This window comes from Labeo rohita, chromosome 24 (assembly GCF_022985175.1).
Source record: "Labeo rohita strain BAU-BD-2019 chromosome 24, IGBB_LRoh.1.0, whole genome shotgun sequence".
Classification (NCBI taxonomy): domain Eukaryota; kingdom Metazoa; phylum Chordata; class Actinopteri; order Cypriniformes; family Cyprinidae; genus Labeo; species Labeo rohita.
In genome coordinates, this window is record NC_066892.1 from 17,743,573 (window position 1) to 17,756,364 (window position 12,792).

The 12,792-nt window shown below is 33.7% G+C and overlaps 1 protein-coding gene across 1 annotated transcript in view; it reads right to left on the minus strand.

Annotated features, from left to right (window-relative positions):
• Positions 1 to 4,932: 4,932 nt before the first annotated feature.
• Positions 4,933 to 12,792, minus strand: part of dok6 (docking protein 6) — a 102,987-nt gene continuing 95,127 nt past the window's right edge. The window contains exon 8 of the mRNA XM_051098236.1: positions 4,933 to 6,236. Coding sequence (XP_050954193.1) covers positions 6,088 to 6,236 — 149 coding nt within the window. The 3' untranslated portion in view covers positions 4,933 to 6,087. The remainder of the gene's footprint in view (positions 6,237 to 12,792) is intronic.

Here is a 12,792-nt window from a genome sequence, read left to right on the forward strand (position 1 = left end):
AGTGATTTACATTATTATATTATTGTTATGTTGTTGTTGTTGGTGATGTGTGTCAGTTTTGTCACACATAAATAAATATTACCATATTGCACTGCACAATAAGTCTGTGTTGTTATTGTTAAGCTACTCACCTCTTTTCTACAGAGGGATTTTTATTAATTTTTTTATTCAAACAACAATAACATAAAATATCTTATCAAGAAACAACATTAAATATATATATATATATATATATATATATATATATATATATATATATACATACATATATATACATATATATATACACAGTACAGAACCTAATAGGATATTGCGCATGCGCAACTGAACAAATCACTCCCCGAGACGACTCGTTCTTCCCGAGTCACATTAAAGATTTGTTCAAAATGAACGAATCATTCAAGAACGACCCATCACTAATTCGTAGCATCGTGGACGCGCATCCTAGAGCCTGTGCTACACAAGCTTTTGTGCTTAAAAAGTATACAAATTGTTATTTTCCAAAAAAAAATGACAGATCGTTTCGCTAGATAAGACCCTTCTTCCTCAGCTGGGATTGTTTAGAGCCCTTTGAAGCTGCATTTAAACTACATTTTGGAAGTTCAAAATCGGGGTACCAATGAAGTCCATTATATTGAGAAAAATCCTGAAATGTTTTCCGTAAACAACATAATTTCTTTATGACTGAAGACAGAAAGACATGAACATCTTGGATGACAAGGGGATGAGTAAATTATTTGTAAATTGTTGTTCTGGAAATGGACTGTTTATCTGCCACGCTATTCAGCGCCAATCCCACTGTGCAGCTAATTTCACTGGTTAAGGTTAGGGTAAGGTGTGGGGTAGGTTTAGGGGTTAGCATTTGTGTAGCATAGTGTAGATAATCGACAATGCGATTGACACAACCAATAAAATCTTTAAAATCAGATGTGGGGCGGAGTTTGCGCTTAAGCGGATTGGGGGGGGGAAATTGCACAAGCCACGCCCTATTTTGGAGCACCCACCCTGTTTTGGAGTTCCCACTGCAGTTTTTGGAAATCTCAAGCTGCAGTTATATACCCCTCAGGAAAACAGGGGAACTGAATTCACCGGAACACCACCAATATGGCCGATTGATGACGTGTCATGAAAACACTATTGTAAAGATTTCTAATTAATGCAGTTTAGATCTTCAAAAATGTTCCACAACAATATTACGCAACACTTTTTTGAAATACTGATGATAATAAAGTTTCGAGCTGCCATATGTAACTTGTGCCTCTCATTTTGAAACTAAAAATAACATACAAATAAAAATGTTTAACTCGCGGAGTTATTTTTTACGTGGGTTCTTCAGCACTACTGCGCGGATGAATACGAGAAGGCGAGGTCATAGCGGATCTCTTGGATCTCGGATACTATCTTAATCAAGTAAACAAACGCTCTTATAATAGTTAGCTAATTATTGAGCCACTGAGATGTCTTACCTGTTCAGCAGAAAAAAGAGCCATCTCTGCGTCAGTCTCAATCTCTTCAGACTTCGGAGTTGCCGCCATTTCTTAAAAGCCCGGCGGATAGTTAACGTTACTCTTTCACAGACCTCGGTCGCTGTCTGTTTTTGCCTGCAGGTTCTCCGCGGTTTGAGGGATTTCTTTTTGACAACAGGTAATTCCCTAAATGACAACGACGATTGCCGTTTAAAACTTAACCGATTTAAAGCAAGTTTAAATTCTAAAAAGTTCTAAAAACACACGACAAACGCTTCATATGGCAGCCGGGTCTTCTTTTTTCCTGTTGACAGACGTGACGTAACGACGCACAGCCAAATAGCGTCAATTTACCGCGAAATCGGACCGTACACCTACCGTTACAATTATAAATAATATAAACTTACCTGATGTCTTATGAATGTGCTAACAACTGCTTTCATAAGCAAAAAAGTTACATATTGTAGCGTTAAGCACTAAATCAACATATTAGATTATTTTATTTAACCTTAATGGGTATATTGTGTTACAGTTGTTTTCTATTTAGAATAAATGCTGTTCTTTTGAACTTTCTATTTATCCTAAAAGTAAAAATGTGGAAATATTCAGCTGTCACCAAAAATATTAAGCAGCACAACTGTTTTCAACATTAACAGCAATACGTTTTGTTTTCATTTGTCATGTGTCATCAAATCAGGATATTAAAATGATTTCTGAAGGATCGTGTGACACTTAAGACTGGAGTAATGATGCTGAAAATTCAGTTTTGCATCACAGGAATAAATTATATTTTTAAAAAACATTATTAAAATTATAACAATATTTCACAATATTACGTACTGTATTTTTAATCAAATAACTTGTTTGTTTTATGCACACATTATGTATTAGACTATATACCTACCTGTACATATTCATTTTTGATTTATTTCTTAATCACAGATGCATATACAGTATTCAGGGGTTTCTGTAAAGTCCATTCAGTTTATTTTACTCAGTAAACATTGACATATCCACACAGGACAAAATTCTACTTAATGCCATAAAATAAATCATGGATTAAAAAAACAAACAAACATACAATAACAAATAAGCGTACACACACAAACTGAAACTTGTGTAAATGCTTAAACACAACCAGAAAGACATTGTACAAGAAAGTATTCCTGAAAAAAAACCCAAAGGAGATTTCAAAGTAACGTTCATAGCCGGCAAGGTTTGAAATATGGATTTAAACACAGTGTTTGACCCAAATATCCCTTAGAAATCCCTTTAGAAAGGGCATTCCCTTTTTAAAGATATTTTTAAATGAAATACAATGTAATAAAACAGGTTAATTCACATTCAAGTGCTACTAAACGCTGAGTAGAATGAATTCTGAGTAAATAATTACATGTGGAAAACGGGGGGTTGAAAACAATTCTTCGTGTGCTTTTCAAACCTTTAGCTCCACATCATGAGTCATGATCATTTGTGTTGTTATTCTGGTCGAAACAGGTTTTCTAGCACAATTAGACAAAACAACAACAGTCATTTAAAGGTATTTTACGGTCGAGTAAATCTGAATTGATTGTCGCACTGAATTCATTGTTGTTTCTGTGCACACGTCTATCATCCATCTATTCGAGACCATTTGAACCTTTGAAACCTTCAAAGTCATTCAGTAGAGTTATTGGAAAAAGCATTTTCCTGTGCAGGGAGAGAATAGACTTTTTGTTCTGCTTTCAGACAAATGCAGTGTCAACGTAGAAACGTAATTCAGTTATAAACATGTTGGATGGCTAGCAGGATGCTAATTTAATCAGCGTTCTAGCCAGAGTCTCAGTCTAGCAGAGTCTGAAGGCACTTCTTCTGCAGTGTGAGAAGGTTTAGATAAACCGAACCTCCCATCCAGTGTATAGACACATTTCAGAAATTAATTTCATGTAAAATAGGGGGGGAAAAGATTAAATGGAATAGTTCATCCAAAAATGTGACAAATAATGTCATTTCAAACCTGGTGTGGGTTTTCCAGAAGCAACTACGGTTGCAGATTCCATCAAGAGGTGGGCGATATACCGGTAGACACGATTAACCAGTAGAAATTTGTCAGCTGGTAGAGATTTTGGATGTTGCTGTGCTACGTGGTTACGAAAATGTATCATTTGGGTGTGTATTTATGCACTGTGGTTTAAAAGTGTGATTTTAAGGTGTTAAAATGCAAGCGAATGCATTTCGCTATATGCGCATGCTGTCTGAGAGACATGAAGGCGGTGCTTATAGAGCGCAGGAGAACTGAACACCTTATTTTTGCCGCTTTATGAAAGCAAACAGCTGAGAAAGAAAACGTGTGTAATATTATATTGGATTCGGGGAGCTCTTAAAATGACAGCAGTCTAATATTCGAGAAAATCTTTCACAGCTCTTGACTAAATTTTTGTAACTTTAATAAGAAGAAATATATATCTTTAATTTACACAGTGTTTTTATACATTTAAGTACTTTTTTTGTCCTATTGCTTGTAATTATTTTTTTATATTCTTTTTTAATCGCTGACTGTTTACTTGTCTTCAGGATTTTTTTTTTTTTTTTAATTTAGGCTAGTATTAGTTTTTTGTGATATTGACACTGGTGACAAGAATTATGAAATGTATGTGTTAACAAAAATTGAGATATTATAAAGACCTTTTTTAAAGCAAAAATAACTGTATTGTGATATATATCATTACTGTGAAGAAAAAACATTTTTTTAGATCATTTCTTAAGAGAGTTCAATGGAACTTATGACCAAAGTAAGTAGTAAACAAACAGATTTGACTGACATACAGAGTATCTACTTTTATAAGGCAAGATAAAAAAAAAAATTATGATACTTTTATTTTACTTTTATACACTTTTATGATACCTTTATAGTGCTTTTGATGGAAACGTGCAACCAGCAGTCTTCAAAATATCTTCTATTGTGTTCAACAGAAGAACATAAGTCATACGAGTTTTATAAAATGAGTAAATGATAACAGAATGTCCATTTTCGGATGAACTATCCCTTTAAATGTACAAGTTCAAAAGTTTGCATACACCTTGCAAAATCTGCAAAATGTTAATTATTTTACCAAAATAAGAGGGATCATACAAAATACATATTTTTTTATTTAGTACTGACCTGAATAAAATATTTCATATAAAAGATGTTTACATATAGTCCACAAGAGAAAATAATATTTGAATTTATAAAAATGACCCCATTCAAAAGTTTACATGCACTTGTTACCTGAATGATTCACAGCTGTGTTTTTTTGTTTAGTGATAGTTTTTCATGAGTCCCTTGTTTGTCCTGAACAGTTAAACTGCCTGCTGTTCTTCAGAAAAATCTTTCAGGTCCCACAAATTCTTTGGTTTTTCAGAATTTTTGTGTATTTGAACCCTTTCCATCAATGACTGTATGATTTTGAGATTAATCTTTTCACAATGAGGACAACTGAGGGACTCATATGCAACTATTACAGAAGATTCAAATGCTCACTGATGCTCCAGAATGAAACTCGACACATTAAGAGCCGGCGGGTGAAAACCTTTTGAATTTGAAGATCAGGGTAAATTTAGCTTATTTTGTCTTTTGGGAAACAAGTATCTTCTGTAGCTTCTGAAGGGCAATATTAAATGAAAAATATGATATTTAGGTAAAATAAGAAAAATGTACACATCTTCATTCTGTTCAAAAGTTTTCACACCCCTGGCTCTTAATGCATCAGTGAGTGTTTGAACCTTCTGTAATAGTTGCATATGAGTCCCTCAGTTGACCTCAGTGTGAAAAGATGGATCTCAAAATCATACAGTCATTGTTGGAAAGGGTTCAAATACACAAACTGGTGAAAAACCACAGAATTTGTGGGACCTAAAGAATTTTTTGAGCAGGCAGTTTAACTGTTCAGGACAAACAAGGGACTCATGAATAACTATCACTAAAAAATATATATAATTCAACTACTATTTTGTGGACTATATTTAAACATCTTTTATGTGAAATATCTTATTCAGTACTAAATACTAAACAAAAAATAGCATGCTTTTTGTATGATTCCTTTCATTTTAGTAAAATAATTAACATTTTGCACATCCTGCAAGGTGTATGTAATCTTTTGACCTCAACTGTATACATTTTCCCCATTTCCCACACTGCACGCATCTACAGACAACATGGCTGCACATTGAAACCCAAAGCAAATGGCAAAAGTGCAAAACAAGCTCTAATTCAAAAGTGCAGGGTGCTAAAACAAACACATATCTTGTTTGACAGAATCTAAGTGGGTGTCCCATTACGACGACAGACAGAAACGCAAGAAAGTCATGGTTTAAGCGCTACAGCGCATTAATATTTACAGGAAATCTGAAAAATAACTGCAGAAAGTCTTTTTGTCTTAAACTACACAAGGAAAATAAAGATTATGGTACAACTTTTTGGCATTTGTTGTGTTTTTTTTTCTTCAACGTACAAAAAGGCTCCTAGAGTTCTTAGTATACACACTGTCCTACAAATAATTATTAAGTCATACATATACATACATATATAGAGAGAGTTCATACTGTACATGTGTCTATGAGCTTCCTAAAGCTTTGGAATGTCCGTGAGTCGTGGCTTTCGTCAACGGAGCGGCGAGCTGCTGCAATCCCTATCGCAGCCGCTAGAGGCCGCCGTCGCTTGCTCCTGGCTCCGTTCCTCCTCCGTCTGCTCGGAAAGGAAGCTTTGAAATGTCTGCGCTCGTGGAATGAGTGTCATAGTCAAGCTCGTACCTTGAAAGAAGCCAAAGAGATCATACCGCATGTTATTGACACGGCACTGATTCCGAAAGACATTCGAGTAAAGATAATAAGAGCTGCACGGCAAAACACATTCCTGCGCATCGATTAACTTGCGCTTTTGAATGCAGCATTGATCGCCTTTGTGCATTAATATCGCACTGTTCCTCAAACAAGACGGGGGGCAGAAAAAAAAGAAAAAGATCTGGCAACTCTCCACCTATCAGTGTTTGGCACGCTCGCAGGAGAGGAAGATGGCTTAACTCGATTTTCTAGAGGTGATTGTGTGATCAATTATGGATGAGGAGGAGTAGAATATCCAGGGTGAGACGAGGATACCTGCTCTCCAAGTAGGCGAAGCACACAAAACTTGTTTCTTAACAATCTCGAGCCCATATATAGAGCCCTGACTCAAACAAATACAAGCTCACCCAGCGAATGACACACACCTTATTTAGAATCCAACCGAGGCGCTTCTGAGAAAAGTGCAGGTATTGCGTTGGAAGACTGTAACTTGTTACAGGTGGGTGAGTTAGTTTTTTTTGTTTGTTTTTTGTTTTTTTTTGAGCAAAACATAAGTGCTGAATCCTGTGCCAACTCTCTGTCCCCGTACGTCGACACATTGCGCTGCGGGCAACCCGAGTTTGAATCCTGGCTCATGGACCTTTCCTGATCCCACCCCCTTCTCTCTCTCCCACTTCGCTTCCTGTCCATCTACACTGTAGCATAAAAACACCAAAAAAAAAAAAAAAAAAAAAAAGAAACACATGTATATATCCGTCCCAAATAATAATTAGTGCGTCCCAAATCCAGTGTTGGGAACGTTACTTTGGAAATGTAATAGGTTACAGATTACAAGTTACTTGATTTAAAATATAATAAGTAGTGTAACTTTTCAATTACTTTATAAAAGTAATGTAACTTATTACTTTGGATTACTTTTTGATTACTTTTCTAAATTTCTAATATTTTCAACTGTTAATCATTTTGAAACATTTAAACCAGGCAGAGTTAACCTTACTACGTTGACCGGGAGGGGACACCTTCGGTTCACTTAAGTTTGTCGTGGCCACGACATATCAACTCGTGGGAACGTCACATTATGTCGTGGCCACGAGATCATTTTGTCGAGGTAACGACATCCTTATGTCGTGGCCACGAGTTTAATGCGTAAACAAACCTGCGTGACCATAGTAACCCGGGATTATCAGAGATAGATTTATTACCATTTTATTTTGAATTAAGGAATTATTATATTAATTATTATAGAAATTAATACAATATTAAATGATAATATTATGCGATGCTGTCTACGCGAATGTTGTCTGTGCGCGATGTAGACAGCATTCAAAAGAAGTTGATCATTAATAAATATTACATAAAGTATATCAAATAGTCCTACAAACATTTTATGCATCCCACAGTCTTGTAAATCCATTAACTGATCCTTTTTTTCTGTAATATTTGTATCATTCCTTTGTATTCGTTATTTTTTTATCTTAATTTCTATCTCTTTACTTAAAGTTTTGAATGTAAATGATACAGTAAAAATTTGAATATGCTATATGACTGGGATTTTTACTGGAATGCAATTTAAAGGTTGAATTTGACATATATTCTATTTTATTTCATCTAATTAATAGACTAGCCTATATACTGATGCAGTTTCATTTGTAAATCATTTATCGTCATCGTAAATCATTTATCGAGAATAACTGACCATTTTCAGCAGCAGTAATCAGCAAAATATGTGAGTTTCGTTCGGTTCAGTGGCATCGTTTACGTTCAGTGCCGCCAATATGGCTGACTGATGATGTGTCGTGAAAACACTCTATAGTATGCCGAAGATGCATACTATTTCCAGTGGATTGGTGCTTTCATGGGATTTTTGTGCAATCACTTGGTCTGAGTCAGATTTTTTTTTAAAGCTTTTTCTTTCTTTCTTTTAAACAGTTTATTGAACCTTTGGCAGGGTTCCTACAAGGTGCTTAAAGTACTTGAATTTGACTTGAGAAAGACCTGGAAAACCCTTGAAAATAGAAATATTCTCAAAGAGGTACTTGAAAAGTGCTTGAACTACTGAAAGAAAATGAAATAAGTGTTTAATTTTGTCAATAAGCACATATCTTTTCACTCAGAATTCACGCAATTCAAAAGACATCATACCTTTTTCACTAATTTCAGTTAATGTCAAAAAACAATCAAGCTAAGCAAGTAGTAGTACTGACAATGTTGTGTAAACGGTGTTGGGGAAAGTTACTTTTAAAAGTTATGCATTACAATTTTGCGTAACTCCCTGAAAAAGTAACTAATTACGTTACTTAGTTACTTTTTGTGGAAAGTAATGTGTTACGTTACTTTTGCGTTACTTTCTAAATCTGGGCAGGACTTGCTTCTTTGTTTTTAATATAAAACAATTCTAATGTAAAAGCCCTTTTACAACAAAAGTGAAATGAATTCACCTCAGGCTGAAAGAAAAGTACATTTATGCAGGAGATCACTCTTCAGCTATAAAAAAATGAAGCTTATTAGTATGGTTGAATTGTATCATCGAAGGTCAGCAGCAAAGACACTGGTTAATAAAATGGGATTAAATACATAAAGGATATTTGTTTTATTTAACATATTTAATTACTGGCCTTACTTATTTGAAGAAGATTCAAATTCAAAGAAACTGACTTGATTATTCTTTCAAGCGATTCACTAGCAAAAACCATTTTAAATAAAAAGAGCCATTCATTTTTGAATTTCGACATTGCTTGTAATGATTTTAAAAAGCACGTAGTGACGGGTGAAACAGAGCTTTCTGAAACTCAGAATCAGTTAAACCGTTTCGTCGCAAAATGATTCACTGTTTCGAAGCGCTCCAATCATATCGCGTATCACGAATAATTTGTCTCAGATCTCAGACTTTTTTTTGTACTATTGCTACAACATTTGTTTGTGTTTATTACTTACTGTAAAGTGTGATACAGTACTGATGACTAAGAGTTTGTTAATATGCAAAGCAGATAAGATGATATTCAGCAGATATAATAATTTACATGCTGATACAGTGCAGATATCTGAATGATTCATGTATTGATTTTATGTATATTCTGTTTAATTTTGGGGACCTTGACCTTAGTTGTCAATACATAATGCTTTGCTTAGCAAATATTAAAGGGATAGTTCACCCAAAAATGAGGCCTAAATTTCTTCTCTTTCGTGTCTCTCTGTGCTACTCGCTGGAATGCACATCGAAGACTGACACGGAAGAGAAGATATTGTTGAATAAAGTCATTATTTTTGTTGTCTTTGCACAAAAAAAGTATTCTCATAGCTTCATAACATTACAATTGAACCACTGATGTCACATGAACTATTTTAACGTTGTCCTTACTACCTTTCTAGGTCTTGAATGTTGCGTTGTTGTCTATGCAGAGTCAGAAAGCTCTTGGATTTCATCAAATGTATCTTAATTTGTGTTCCAAAGATGAACTAATGACATGAGGGTGAGTAATTGATGACAGAATTTCTTTTGGGTGAACTATCTCTGTATATTCCTGAAAATTCCAGGCAGGTGTGTTGGAGGAGGGTTGAATGTGGCAGAACTGTGCGCTCCTGTTCTGGTACATGATTCAGGCGGCACAGAAGGTGTCCTCTCATCCAGATGTCACACTTTTGATGTAAGCGGATTTGTGGGAGCCTGTATGAACCCAAGGGCAGTCGGAGCGCTACTTGTCCTGCATGCTTGGTAAACATGTTCTGCCTCTGTGGCCCCAGCGACCTGCCAACAGACACTATCCACATGTGTGTTTCCATCACCTTAGGAAATTGCAGCCAGGGTACCGCGCCACAGATGATCTGAGCTGGCAGTGAGCTCTACAGGATGGAGGAAATGAAGCAACGGCCAGATAAACAGCACTTGGATGATAACACACACACACACACACACGCACGCACATGGACACTCTCACAATATTTGCAATGTCTGGAGCCTACAAGCTGTATCACTTTCTTATAACAAAGGCAATACAGTGTACCTGAGCCACCAGGAAACTGAATCTTTATCAAATACTGAGAGTCAAACTATAATGAAAAATCAGACGACGTGACTGTAGTCTACATTAGAAAGCCATTATTCATTTCAACAGACATATACAGCAACAGGACACAAAAAAATATATATATTATTTATGTAAACACAAATTAATGTTGTGACATTCAAGAAATTATATATCATTGTTTACAGATTATTATAATTAGAGATTATATAAATAATATATAAATTATTAATTAATAGAAATGATAAATTAGTATTGAACAACACATGATAAAAAACGTTTAAAAAATGTCTTATTGTTTAAACTCATGTTTAAAATTAATACAGCTAAAATAAAAAATACATAAATATTATATAAAATATTATAAAAAACTATATAAGATATTACAAAACTAAAACAATTTGAAATATGAATAAATTCTGTAGTAGTATACAAATAATACTAAAAAATAACAGTGCAAAGAGAAAGTAAACACAAAGTAGACATAAATATTTAAAATATATAAGCAACTTTTAAATTATAAATTATCTATTAATATAAATATAAATGATAAATAAAAATGATAAAAACTAATTAAAATACAGTATAAATAAAAAATACTTAAAGTATACGAATAATACTAAATCATCCCTGCAAAGACAATTTGTTAAACATTAACAAAACTAGTAAATATATTAATTATTAATTCAGATAATATAAATGATTAATTATTATTGAAATAAATAAAAGAGTGTCTTAGTATCTGATTTGTCCAATTAAAAAATGTTTTTTATCTTCAAAGAAAAAGAAAAATTACAAAAAAGTAGAATATAAATTATAGACTATATTATATATAATAAAATATGATTTAAATAATTAAATATTAAATAAAAAAAAATTAAATTAAATTAAATATGATAATATATATATATATATATATATATATATATATATATATATATATCAACAATATATATTAATATATAATGAATATAATATAAATTATAAATTATATTTGAAACAAACAAAAGAGTGGCTTAGTATTTGATATGTCCAATTAATATTTCTCATTCTTTAAGCTTCTTTATTCTAGTTTATTTTTTTCTTTTGTAATCTTCAACAAATGTAAATACTGTATTTTATAATGTATAAAATATAATGTAATGTTTATAATGTTTAAATGTATAATATGAATATAGATAGATAGATAGATAGATAGAAAATTTCAGTTTAATGTGTACTAAAATTACTACAACTTAAATAAAAATCAATAAAAAACTCTATTAAAATAAAAATTAAAAACGAATTAAAGCTGTTAATAAATACTGTAATAGTATACAAATATTAAAATAAGACTGCAAAGACAACTTGTTAAACACCAAACACTAAATGGGGAAGTAAAAAGACAATCTCTTCTTAACTTTACGTCATTAAAGGAGTAACATGCACGGAAAATGTGTATTGATTTATTTTCAAACACTGACATTGTGTTAAATTTATTCTAACTAATAACATCGACAGAAGTGCCGCTGTGTTTGACTCCCCAATTTTGACTGCAAACAGCCAGTTGGCCAACACCATCAGTTCCCACCACAGGGGCTCCAACTAACAACAACCAGAGAAGAAAACAAGTTACAACCTCTCGATTCTTCTTCATTAGTTCCTATGAAATGACAGAAGCCAAACAAGCTTTTCGTACCTCACTTGAAACAAGGCAGTCTTTTTTAAAAAAAAAAAAAAAGTCATTATACTGCAGAACTGTTGCTCAAAGTTCTGGCCCGGTTTCAGTCGAGTAGGACAAAAAAAAAAAAGGAATTATCTGCCGGGATGGTAAACAAGCATATTTGTTGTGTGCAAGACAGCTCCTGCGGCGCCGGGGCTCCAAGTTACACCACAGCTGTCACACACACACACATATACACATATGTGTACATACACACATAGACTTGCACAAGAGGCTGCAGTACACTGATCTAACCTGGTGGGACACAGACGATTTGTCATTGGCTTGACATTAAAGCAAGACGGTCACACTAGTCTGACTTACACGGCAGTTCTAGAGAATGTATAAAATCCCCAGTATAGTACTTTGTAAGAGTATTGTGCTTGCTTTAACCTGTTTTGTTTATTGTGTAAATTACATTACTTTAATGCTTAGAAAAAATTTAGTCCTTAACAATCATTCAAATATATTGTCCCGTCAGACTAACAGATAGATGTAGCTGGAGAAAAAGAAAAAAACAACACAGGATGCTTGTGTCACTGCATCCTGTACTTACAGTATGACATCTGTGCAATTGCATCATTGGCCGATTGCATCAGCTTAGTCTAGCTGTAGCATAAATGGGCACAAACACACCACTAACAATGTGTGCATTGTACTATTAAACTTAGTTGCCACTTATAAACAACCTCATGTGTGAATTAAATATTTATGGAAAACTCTGAGCAGATTGCTTGTGTTTTAAAATATTATGTCAATAACATTATGAGTTGTTAGTGGCTCTACAGCATAAAACAGATCT